The sequence below is a fragment of the Theobroma umbraticum genome, unplaced genomic scaffold (genome assembly GCF_002168275.2).
Source record: "Theobroma umbraticum cultivar Fairchild unplaced genomic scaffold, ASM216827v3 scaffold_4.1, whole genome shotgun sequence".
Classification (NCBI taxonomy): domain Eukaryota; kingdom Viridiplantae; phylum Streptophyta; class Magnoliopsida; order Malvales; family Malvaceae; genus Theobroma; species Theobroma umbraticum.
Window position 1 is genome coordinate 420545 of NW_018397258.1, and position 12274 is coordinate 432818.

The following is a 12274-nucleotide window of genomic DNA, read 5'->3' on the forward strand; positions in this document are numbered from 1 at the left end:
CACTAATTACGGTGGTCAGATTGAAGTTTTTTAATTTTTGTTATTATTATTATTTTTATTTTTCATAAATTGACAGCAAACATATGAACTAAACTAAAATGCAAAGGGTTGAGATAAGGCCACGTAGGTAAGCCGCAGCCACTTCCAGTGGATTTCACCAAGACCCATTGTGCAAACGAATATTTCAATTAATTCGATTTTAAATATTTAATTATTAAATTAATTAAATTTATATTTAAAAATAATTAATATTATATCGAATTATACAAATAATTGAATTAATCGAAATCGAACTAATTTAATTAATTCAATTCAATTTGTAAAGATTAAATTTAATAAAATTTTTTATTTTTTATTTATATTATATTTTTATAAATTAATATTAAAAAATATTAAATTATAATAAAAAAGATAAAAATCCGTATAATTAAAAAAGAATTAAAAAATAAATTAAATTTAAATTTTTTTATGTAAAATTCCCATAATGCTCTTACTTAGGTTCAATTAAAAAAATTTTTAATCAAAATCAAATCAAATTAATTTTAATAATTGAATTATCGTAATCAAATTATTCAAAAAAACCGAAACTCATTTCAACTCGGTTCCATTGTGCATTCGGTTCACATTTGCTCACCTTTAAAGGCCACCATCACCACTTAAACCCCCGACACAAAACCCCTTCAAAAACCCTAATGAAGAGTTCCCCCAATATTCCCACTTTCAATCGCGCGGAAACCAAAAACCCTAAACTCCTCTGAAACCCTCTGATTTTCTCCGGAATTTCGGAATTGTTTACAGCGAACAAAAAGGGGAAGGAAAAAATGGAGGTGGCAACAGAGCAGGGAGAGACGGGGAAAAGCGTGATGTGCGTGTTAACAGACCCAGAAGGGATTACTCTGGGCGGCACCATGTATCTTCCCCAAAACGTCGGTCCTATTCAGCTTCAACAGATTGTCAATACGCTTCTCAAAAATGTAACTTTTCTTTGGTTCGGTTTCATTGCATTATATTTGGTCTAATTAGTTCCAAGTTGTTAAATTTATTTATTTTTTAATTTACATTTGATGCATTTTTATTCAAAGTTTTATGCCAATTGCTTGGATATAGTTGGTTGAATTATAAAAAATTTGAATTTTTTTTTCATTTAGTATTTTGCCCATTTTGCTTCCCAATATGATCAAGTTGTCATGATAATAAACTGCTTGTTGAGAATGAAGAGTGATGAATTTTGCAATTTGGCTTGCTTCAGGAGGAGAAGCTACCATATGCATTTTATATATCTAATCAGGAGCTTCTCGTGCCACTTGGAACTTACTTGGAGAAAAACAAAGGTCAGTTCGGATCGATATAAGTGAAATTGTAACAGTTTTGCTTCTAGTACTTGATTTTTTTTAATATTTCTCAATAATCTTAACCTTTTATTCGTTGGTGAATCTGGACCAACAAATTTTCAGTTTCCATGGAGAAAACACTATCAATAGTTTATCAACCGCAGGCAGTTTTCCGGATTCGTCCAGTTAATCGGTGTTCAGCTACAATTGCTGGTATGGATTGATTTTCCTTTGCTGTGGAAATGTTAATATAATGGATGTTGAAATTATTAGATGCTGAAATAAATTTTGGAAAGCTTCTTTTTTAATTATTACCTGCACCAAAATTATTGTTCATACTTATTTTGTTTCTCTGGTTTTGTTCTGGTGGTGCAATCACAAGCAGGGTCTCATTACTCGTTTATTGTTGGCCTATTTCTTTACAGGGAAACAAAATTCTTGTAAAAATTCTGTCATATGGGCTCTTGATATGATAATATGATTAAACTTCAAAGCAATAATGTTCTGGTTCAGGCTCTAATTGAGAAGCCAATTATATTTTTTGTTTCTTTATATGGGGATTCATTAAAAGTAAAATGTTCACTAGCATTATGTTAGTGTTATTTTGTTGGCTATCCTAAATCTTTCTCGTTGCTTTGTTGTGACAGGTCATACTGAACCAGTGCTTTCTATAGCCTTTAGTCCTGATGGACGACAGTTGGCAAGTGGCTCAGGTGACACCACTGTCCGACTATGGGACCTAAATACCCAGACACCAATGTTTACATGTACAGGTTAGAAAATTCGGACTTGATATTGCTTTCTGAGTGAGTTGCCTGCTGAGCTGTTTGACCAACAGTGAAGTATTTAAGGATACAAATTGAATAAGAAAAAGACAAGCTATTTAACATTAAATTCAGTTTGTTGTCATTCTTAGCACGCATTGCATTTCACTACTTTATGTTAATCATATGCCTTCTGATTTTACTCAGGACACAAGAATTGGGTTCTTTGTATTGCATGGTCTCCGGATGGTAAACATCTTGTAAGTGGTAGCAAATCTGGAGAACTTCAGTGTTGGGATCCACATACAGGGAAGCCTGCAGGCAATCCGCTTACTGTAAAGTCTTTATTCTTGAATGACTATATAATTTATTCATAAAATAGTATAGTTTCCTTTGACCTCTTTAAACTGGAACTCTTTGTCTAATGGATTTGGTCAAAAAACAATGGGGTACTTTCCTTTTGTGTTTTGTCAGTGTTTTACCCATATAATCTCTGGTGCTAATACTTGGATTCTGCTCTAGGGCCACAAGAAATGGATCACTGGTATCTCATGGGAACCTCTCCATCTAAATGCTCCATGCCGTCGCTTTGTAAGTGCTAGCAAAGATGGTGATGCCCGCATATGGGATATTTCCTTAAAGAAATGTGTTATTTGTCTCAGTGGCCACACACTTGCAGTAACATGTGTGAAATGGGGTGGAGATGGAGTCATATATACAGGGTACAATTTTGTTCTGTTTCTATGATTGATTATATTTACTAGTGGCATTTTAGTCTGTTCCATGAAAGTGGAGTCTAATTTTTTGTAGGAATGGCATTGAAATAATTAGGCTATTGATTGTCAAATGTTCACTTCTGATTTCCTTTACGAAAGAATGCATTATACATTTTGTTACCCATCTTAACAAAAGCTCAAATCCCAATTACTTGGTGTCTTTTTTTTTTTTCAGTTCAAAATATATGCTGTTTTCCTTCTTTTTCTTTCAATTTTTATTATAATGCACAAAGTATAGGAGAGTACTTGTGGTGTATTTCATCATCCAAGTATCTAAGAATCTAATGAGCGGGCCAGATGTGACTCTCAGTGTCTTATGGGAATTGGTCTTGGAAGAACAGAGGTTAAGGAATTCAACTCCGTTCCCTACCATCAGAAGCGTTACAAGCTTCCGTGAAGACCTTGGTTGCATGCAAATAATTGTTGAGCTGTTCTGTATTAACAAATTTTGTCTATTAACAGCTACCATTTAGACTTTAACTGCTCAGTAATGATCTCTTTTTGTTAACTGGCTGAAGCTCCCAGGATTGTACTATCAAAGTATGGGAAACTTCACAAGGGAAGCTAATTCGTGAATTGAAGGTAACTTTTTGCATCTGTTAGAGCATCTCTGTATTAAGCTCCCGTCTGGCATGTCTATACATCAAATTGCTACTGTATGTGGTCTAAATTTCTTATTGCAGCCATTCATTTCCGTATACTACTTGTTCTAGGGTCATGGGCATTGGGTTAACTCCCTTGCATTGAGCACAGAATATGTTCTTCGCACTGGAGCTTTTGATCATACTGGCAAACAATATTCATCTCCAGAAGAAATGAAGAAGGTAGTGTTACTTATTTGGTGTCATAATTTCTTGTATCAATAAAAATTTATCTCTGTAATTCTACTCTCTCTCTGTCTCTTTCTCTACAATTACTACTATTTTTCAATTTTTTCCCCCTAATGTTGATGTAATAACCAGTTGAGTGTTGTATTCAAGCTTCCTGCTCTCTCATTTTTTCTTGTTAGAGAGAAATTATATTTTTTTGCATTATAAAATGTAGGTTGCTCTAGAAAGATACAACAAAATGAAGGGCAGTGCCCCAGAAAGATTGGTATCAGGATCTGATGATTTTACCATGTTCCTCTGGGAACCTGCTGTCGGCAAACACCACAAAGCTCGCATGACTGGTCATCAACAGGTACAACTTATACTGCTGCCAGTCTGCCTGATTTTAATCAGTTGTCGGTTTCTTCATGCTTTAAGTTTGTAACTTTTGTTGTTTGCTTGTAGCTTGTGAACCATGTTTATTTCTCACCTGATGGGCAATGGGTGGCTAGTGCATCATTTGATAAGTCAGTCAAGTTGTGGAATGGTACTACTGGAGAATTTGTTGCTGCATTCCGGGGGCATGTTGGGCCTGTTTATCAGATCAGGTTTGAGCTGTTTCTATAATTTGTTTCCATATCTCCTTTCTCTTATTTTCATGGTTGATGATTATCTTGCATGTTGCCAAGCAGCTGGTCCGCAGATAGTAGGCTTCTTTTAAGTGGGAGCAAAGACTCCACCTTGAAGGTAATTCCTAGAAATTTCTTATCAGCTTTTTCTTTTTGGTATTGAAAGATCCTGAGAAATGGTTGAGATTGTTGGTTCGGCATTTTTTTTTTAACATACTCACATGCTCAATTTTTGAGGCAGCATAGAAATGATCCAAATTAAAGTTAGCTTTTTTTTTGTCCTTTCTGAACTTGGTTAATTGAGAGCTATTGTTCTGTCATGGGTGGTATTCTTATTCTTCCCTCTTTCAACCTCTGCTACCTATCTGTCCTTCCTGGCTTAGGGTCTCTCCCCCAACCCCAACCTCCTCCTCTAAGCCCAATGTTTTTTTATCTCTTCATTATTTCTATGGTTGGGGCCTTGGATGGAATGCTAATGTTCTTTTAACATGCATGTTATTCTTACCATCTCCCTCTCTTCTAATGAGACCTAACTGATTGTTATTTTCAAGGTGTGGGATATTCAAACAAAAAAATTGAAACAAGACCTTCCAGGCCATGCTGATGAGGTAAGTTCTCCACTAGCAAAGAATCATCTATATTGCTTTGCCAACATACTAGTGACTGATCTTCATCTTTGTTATCCTTTTGAAAAGGTTTATGCTGTTGATTGGAGCCCAGATGGTGAGAAAGTTGCCTCTGGTGGTAAGGATAGGGTGTTGAAGTTATGGATGGGTTAAGAATAATCAATGGAGCCAAAAGTGCATATTGGAACATGGTTGAAACATTAAATGATGTGGCGGTTTCCATCAACGGCAAGACATTTGGTCTTATAGGACCAATGATGGGTACAACTGCAACAAACCACGAACTACACAATCAGGCAAGCATTGATGGAAACAACTTTGCGAAGCATTTCAGTTATGCAGCCATTGTCACGGTGTTCCGTATCGTTTGGTGGCTAATGTCACCGTATATAAGCTGCATGGAAAAATTGCGACTGATCTAGCGTTTTAATTTAAGTGTAAAATGGTCTATTGTTAATGTTGGTTATATTTTTACCTTGAGATTGAGTATACTGGTGTTTCTCACTTTTATCGCTCTATAATCTTGAACGTGAAAAAGAAGGAAAAGCACCCAACAATAAGGATGTGTAATTTATGAACAAGTACCAGAGCAGTGGGAAAGATGGGGGATGATCATCTAGCATTTTACTTCTCTTTTCATGTCAAACAGGGTTGATGACAGTAGAAATCACATTGTCAGACTTTTTGATGGGTTGAGGACCATTATAAGTTTATAAAATATTGCTGCAAATTTGTTTTTAATGGTGATCTAGCCTAGCTGAGTACAGAGTGCTCATACTGGGGAAAATGAAAGAAAGAGAGAGAGATTCATATGCCAACTCTTTTCCAACAATTCAGATGCTTGAATTTCAGTTTGGTTTTTCCATAGATTCTCAACCTATGCTGACTACAATGGGAAGTAAATGGAAACTGAAGTTTCCAACACGAAACAGCAGTCCCTGAAAGTAGAGACACTTCCAGATTATCCAACTGATAGATGATTAGAAGTAAATAGAAATAACACGTTCTTACAACAGGGAGCGTTAAAATGAAGCAACAATTCAGATGCTTAAGAAACCTTCTCCTTCAAGCTTTCAACAGTTTCCTTCAGACTCACCTCCCAAGGAATGAAGCTCACACCCAAACTCTTCGCTTTCTCCTTGGATATCTGGTAAGTTCGCTCAAGAGGCTTGTTAAGATCTCCACATCTGCCATGAATGAAGGCCAACATGAATCTTTATCAGAATTCCATTATCGATGCATTAATTTTCTGAACAGAGAAGTTCAGGCAACTAAACAACCTTGAGATAACCTGTTCTTAATCGCATTCTTATATAACATGGAATGGGTTGTAACAGTTTGAGCTGATGAATAAAATAACAGAAAAAGAAACGAGCTCAGCTTACAGTCTAAAGAACTCCATTGACAAACAACTCCCCATGGATACCAGCAGTAATCTATGTAATGAAATGGCAGACGGTAGCTCATTCATGTAAGTTCACTCAATATTCACTCTACCATTGCAGTATTTATCAAGTTAGAACAGTCAAGTGAGAAAACGATAAAAGGTTTCATCACAGAAATCCAGTGAAAGTAAGATGTGATGGAGACAAATCAGAGTACATGTAAGTTGCATTTGGCGATGTGCTAAATAGCAAGATAAACACGGTTGCTTACTTTTCTTTAAGGCCCAAAGCAGGATAATGTTCACTCAACATCTTCAGAATTTCCAAATAGTGTACAATTCTTTCAACTAAGCAATATCTGCCACTAGCTGAAGGAATCTCAAACGCTTGAATATGTGCATATGCAACATCTCGAACATCAATTAACCTAAAAGTTGGACTTGGGAAAGTGTGTTCTCCTGCATCCAAAAGATTTTTAACCATTGTTTTCACAACAGAAATAGCAACAGAATACAACCCTTAGAAGGATCTAGCAGCAATTACAGGAATGATGCCATTAAGCATTTGCAAGTTGCAACAAACACAATTATCATGGGGATGGACTACCCCATGATGATCTATCATATGCTTCCCAAACTTACCAGAGATAAGGTATAGTTTTCCGTCTAGAAAGTGATGGGACGAAGTGAATTCTTTTTCCTAAACAATTGGAGAAAGAAAATATATGTGCATCGGCATCAATAGGTTAGAAAAGTACCTTTTGTGAGGTTTAGTATCAGCTCTGATGTGAAATTAAGAGCTGGCTGTAAAAGAGGACCAATCACAACTCCTGGATTGATTGTAACCAAATCAATCCCATTATCTCTTGTAAAGCTCCAAGCAGCCTCCTCGGCTAAAGTTTTCGACATCATATACCAAAGCTGGAAAAACCCGAAAATCATGAAGAATCGATACTTTATGATTCAGAGACATATAAATTGAATTAGAGAGTTTGTATAACTGAGATTACTCACTCATAGATTCTTGAACACTAGGAACAAATAAACGACAGTGAATGTGCAGGACATACCATATTTAGTAAGTACCAAGAAAACACACCTTACTTTCCTCACAAATGCGTGGATCTGAAAACCAAGTCTCATCAACCATCACATCAGGAGTCAAAGGTTTCCCATTGTATAGAGCTGAGGCCATGGAAGATGTTAAGACAACTCTCTTGATTGAAGGAACTTTTGCACATGATTTAAGAACATTAAGGGTACCCTTGAGTGCTGGACCAATTATTTCTGCCTGAAATTGGGAAAAGCTGAAACTTTTTTGTATAAAAATTGACCATCAATAAGCGTGAAAACTCTTAAATCTAAAGAATCAAACTCTTCTTTTAACTATGGTTTCCCCATCCTGCATCTGATCTTTCATTTACTTAACGCAGTGATCCAATTACAAACTGGAAAGATAAGAACCTGTGGGTCAGCAGTTGACAAAAATACAGGAGATGCTGTATGGAAAACACCTTGGCATCCTTCCACTACATAGTCAAAGCATCCTTCATCAGTCAACTCCGCTTTGAACAAGTGAAGCCTTTCCTTGGCTCCATCAAGCGCAAGCAAGTGTTCTGTCTTCTTCGGATCATCTGTTCCAGGTTCAAACAGAGTAGCACATTCATTCTTTTGATGAAAAACAAACATAAAAAGAAGAATAGGAGAAAGATCAGGGGGGCAGCGCTGACTTAGGTCGCGAACAGTGGCTTTGACAGTATAGCCGCGTTGGAGTAAGAGCTTAACGAGCCATGAAGCAATGTAACCAGACGCTCCGGTCACGCACACCACCTTCTCTGCTGCACTACTCATCTCCAGCTAGATTCCCGAAGCTCTAACTTCAGCACCCAGCAGTGACTTAGTTGTCAGTAGACCAGTTACAAAGTTCTCTGGTGTTTTTAGAATTGTGTAATGGATGGAATCTAAATTATGGCACGTGGGTATATTGCCACTCCAGCACTGCCATGACAAACAAAATTTCAGTTTCAACATCGAACTTTGATCAAATCCTTGATCAAAATCGAGTGCGTGCAAAACCAGCTACTAAGAAGCTCTTTACCTTAAAGCATCTGCGACAGGAATTTATGCTTTGCCACCTTTTTTGTTCCTGTATGTTCTTCTTCCAAATTGTTAACTGTCTTTTTCTTCTTTTTTCCCCTTGTTGTTTTTTTGTTTTGTCTGATGTCTTCAATTACGCAAGGCTGCAATTACTTAACAATGAGGGGAGAACAAATTACGTAGGCAACGACGTAGCGCAGTCATGAACTTTTGCCTTAAAATTTTGGCTAATTTTAGACAAGAAATAGAGTGCTTTTCATGAGAAAGTAGTAGTATTAAATTTAGCACAGATGCCAGATGACAGGTGACAGTTGACAGTTGACAGTTGACAGAGCAAATTGGTGGAGTGAAGCTGTCTTTATTTTGGGTTTTTAAAAGAAAGATGCTTCTAAGTCCAACTCATATGAACTGAACGTGCAAAGCCTAAGTTGAAAACCAGACGTTGTCCAGACAACATCTTTCCTAATGTGGAAGGGCCAAAGATACCTCAGAAGTTTACAGTTTATACAACTAACTGTAGTTATTATTTCGACAAGAAGGAAGTCAACGACTTCAGTCTAATGACTGGCAGTAGGCACGGTGCAGAAAACATTACACTTTACTTCCTAAAGCAAGACGAAAAAGAGGAGCCTTAATGCTCCATATGTTCATCAGCTGCAGGCAACGTGAACCAGAACCCAATCTCCATGCAGCTATTGACTCCAAAGGGTATTCTTTGAGTTATGGCGATAAAAAGTACTTAAGATAGTTCCAATTCTAGTACGTAGAAATAACATGTTCCTACAACAGGGAGCATTCAAAATGAAGTAACAATTCAGATGCTTAAGAAACCCTTCTCCTTCAGGCTTTCAATAGTTTCCATCAGACTCACCTCCAAAGGAATGAAGCTGACACCCGAACTCTTTGCATTCTCCTTGGATATCTGGTAAGTTCGCTCAAGGGGCTTGTTAAGAGCTTCACATCTGCCATGAATGAAAGCCAACAAGACTCTTATGAGAATTCCATTATCGATCCAGTAATTTTCTGGATAGAGGAAGTAAAACGATCAGTAGTTCAAGCAACTAAACAATTCTTTGAGATAATCTGTTCTTAATCGCATTCTTATCTAACGTGGAATGGGTCATCACTGTTCTAGCCGTTGAAGAAAATAACAGAAAAAGAAACGAGCTCAGCTTACAGTCTGTAGAAGAATGGATGATTTCTGGAAAAAATGAAGACAAATGAGGAACAGAGGATGAAGGTCGTGAGGGAGGAAAGAGACAAAATTACTTATCTCAAAAGCAGTGCTCTGCCACACATTTTATTTGATAACAAAAGAAGCCAAATATATAGGCTGCTAGAAGAAAAAGAAATAAACAACTAAGTGTACAGAAATCGGACTGAAGCCATATATAGGTTTTCCATTGTATATAACTGAAGCCAGGGAAGATGTAATGACAACTCTCTTGATTGAAGGAACTTTTGCACATGAGTTAAGAACATTAAGTGTACCCTTGACCGCAGGATCAATTATTTCTGCCTGAAATCGGACAAAAGCTGAAACCTCTTGCTTAAGAATTCGATGAAAACTAAGTCATAAAAAGGTTCATCATCCTACAGCATCGAGGCCAACTCGCATAGTTGCTATAATGTAAGGAGGTTCATCATGCGTACAGAAATATGAGCCGAAATCTCAATGAATCTTTTCTTACTGTAGCTTTAACAAGTTTTTATATTGAATTAAGCAAGTGGTTGATCCGTGAAGGGAGCAATACAAAATCTGCAAAAAAGAGAAAAAGAAGAGTAAAGAATAGACCTGTGGGTCAGCAGCAGAAATGAACACAGGGGAGGCTGTATGGAAAACACCTTGGCATCCATCCACTACAGAGTCAAAGCATCCTTCGTCCACTAACTCTGCTTTGAACAAATGAAGTCTTTCCTTTGCCCCATCAAGTGAAAGTAAGTGTTTTGTCCTCTTCGGGTCATCTGTTGCATGTTCGGACAGAGCATTTTTGATGTAGAAGTGAACTGAAACGAACAGATAAGTAATAATAAGAAAAGCGGGAGCAAAGAGGAGTGCAACTGACTTGGGTCACGAACAGTGGCTTTGACAGTGTAGCCACGTTCGAGCAAGAGCTTAGCAAGCCATGAAGCTACGTAACCAGACGCTCCGGTTACGCACACTACCTTTTCTGCTTCATTCATCTCAAACTTCAAAGTGAGTTCCAATCTGCAGCTCTCCGATGGTCTGTGGCCGAGTTATGTATGGAACTTCTGATGCACGTTGGCCTTTTGGGTTTTGGACTTTTGCACCGGCTGGAATCTGAACGAGTCGTCTGAAACTCGTGACCAAGACCCATGGTTACGAATTTATTTATACGTTCGAGGGAAATTTTTTACGATGAGTTGATTTATTCAACAGATTTTCGGCACTTGGACAAAACTAAAATCATCGTACGCTGTAACCAACCCAACCAAGTCACGCATGCTTGTTTCAAGCATATGTCCGTCACGAAGAAAATTAAGGATTCGGTCCAATGAAATAATTGAATAATTTAGACAGGTATGAAACACAACGACATGTTAGGGGCAAGGAAAAGCTGAACTTCTATGGCTTCCCAGCTTCTTTTTTCCCTCTTTTCTCAATGAAAAGAGTGTTCAGAGGTTTACTGGGAATCATGGAATTGTTTGGTCGGTAGTTTTTAGAGTCTACACCTCAAACAGAATGGACTCCAAATCCTGTTAGAACCAGAATGCCCAAAGTAAGAAACCCTGCACAAGAATCCTACCACATCAAGCTGGAAACACCGGATTTCACTCAAAAGACCTCCAACTGAGAAATAAGAAAATAAAAAGTAATAAAATTGATGCTATTTAATCATATGATGATACAAGTCTCAGTCTGTATACAGAATCATAATCTGGTATGCCTGATTTCACTAGGATTTGTTCTAAACAATTGCTCTCCATTCTCCCCCTAGTTACTCTCTGACCATTTCCACTGAGCACTGGGACGCTCTGACAGAGAATGCCTACATGGCTGATTGAAGGGTTGAAGACATTTACAGCTGTTAGTCATATCTTCAAATTTTGATGGAGGCTTGTAATCAAGCATCTCCCTTATATTTAACCGAATCGAAGGCCCCATTGATGTGCATATGTGTGTACTTTTCCAGTATACTCCTTTTGCACCTTTTGGCTTGTTTGTTTCAATTGATTTCTGTCAAATTAAAGACAAAAATAATAAATATCCCAAGTAGAATTGCAGTTGTAGACACTAATATTGCTCAAAAGAAAGAATGGAGAGCAAAACGCTGAAGGAGAGGGACATAAGAGGTGCCAAGGAAAGAACAGAATGTGACATACTACAGCGGCAAGGAAATTCAGAAGGAGGTCTTCTTCTGAGAAGTCAACTTTCCCGAAAGGAATGTGAACAATCCCAGTTTTATCAGCTCTGTATTCGACTTTTCCCTTTTTGAATTCTTCTATAGCCTGAAAGAAATGATTCAATAAAACATTTTAGCTATATTAACAATTGCTAGCTCACATGTATCATTCAGTTGCAACTTCATTAAAAGTAAAATGATCCTGAAGCATATTATCCAATGTGGTTCTTATACACTTTTCCCCATCCATCTAGTCCATATCTCATTGTTGTTATTATTATGTCAGAAAGACATATAAAATAGCTAACAACTGCCCAATTACATGAATCAGAACACTTTTACTCCCCAATTCACCAGTTCTATATTGTTGAGTACAACTGCTTGCTAATATCAATTTCACACTCATTCTGTAGTTCTACTGTGTCAAAAGGGGCATACTGATACTGAAGCACAAGCAGATGTGCCTATGCACACACACGATTCATGTAAATGT

At 37.3% G+C, this 12274-nt stretch overlaps 4 protein-coding genes across 5 annotated transcripts in view; 1 reads left to right on the forward strand and 3 right to left on the reverse strand.

Moving 5' to 3' along the window:
- The first annotated feature begins 616 nt into the window (after positions 1 to 616).
- Positions 617 to 5415, forward strand: LOC110413453 (WD-40 repeat family protein / notchless protein). Its single transcript, XM_021424260.2, has 13 exons — positions 617 to 974; positions 1250 to 1331; positions 1455 to 1544; positions 1979 to 2104; positions 2303 to 2430; positions 2618 to 2817; positions 3390 to 3453; positions 3585 to 3695; positions 3916 to 4053; positions 4146 to 4288; positions 4373 to 4427; positions 4861 to 4917; positions 5005 to 5415. Exons 1-13 carry the CDS (start codon positions 822 to 824, stop codon positions 5086 to 5088), a joined length of 1431 nt encoding a protein of 476 aa, XP_021279935.1. The 5' UTR covers positions 617 to 821; the 3' UTR covers positions 5089 to 5415.
- A 151-nt stretch (positions 5416 to 5566) lies between these two features.
- LOC110413454 (phenylacetaldehyde reductase-like) lies at positions 5567 to 8310 on the reverse strand. Of its 2 annotated transcripts, XM_021424261.2 has the most exons (6): positions 8050 to 8310; positions 7784 to 7953; positions 7419 to 7610; positions 7078 to 7240; positions 6592 to 6778; positions 5567 to 6122 (listed from the first exon to the last, which is right to left on the reverse strand). In XM_021424261.2, the coding sequence occupies exons 1-6, from the start codon at positions 8168 to 8170 to the stop codon at positions 5984 to 5986; spliced, it is 972 nt and encodes a 323-aa protein (XP_021279936.1). In that variant the 5' UTR covers positions 8171 to 8310; the 3' UTR covers positions 5567 to 5983. The 2 variants fall into 2 exon arrangements, with proteins under 2 accessions (XP_021279936.1, XP_089639260.1); XM_089783134.1 differs by lacking the exon at positions 5567 to 6122 and having other exon boundaries at positions 6588 to 6778.
- LOC149527329 (phenylacetaldehyde reductase-like) lies at positions 8179 to 10756 on the reverse strand. Its single transcript, XM_089783029.1, has 6 exons — positions 10483 to 10756; positions 10212 to 10381; positions 9797 to 9935; positions 9288 to 9439; positions 8418 to 8559; positions 8179 to 8317 (listed from the first exon to the last, which is right to left on the reverse strand). The coding sequence occupies exons 1-5, from the start codon at positions 10598 to 10600 to the stop codon at positions 8419 to 8421; spliced, it is 720 nt and encodes a 239-aa protein (XP_089639155.1). The 5' UTR covers positions 10601 to 10756; the 3' UTR covers positions 8179 to 8317; position 8418.
- A 473-nt stretch (positions 10757 to 11229) lies between these two features.
- Positions 11230 to 12274, reverse strand: part of EMB3126 (Ribosomal protein L1p/L10e family) — a 3228-nt gene continuing 2183 nt past the window's right edge. The window contains exons 6-7 of the mRNA XM_021424178.1: positions 11762 to 11887; positions 11230 to 11615 (exon numbers count right to left, since the gene is read on the reverse strand). Of these exons, the coding sequence (XP_021279853.1) occupies positions 11373 to 11615; positions 11762 to 11887 (369 nt within the window). The 3' untranslated portion in view covers positions 11230 to 11372. The remainder of the gene's footprint in view (positions 11616 to 11761; positions 11888 to 12274) is intronic.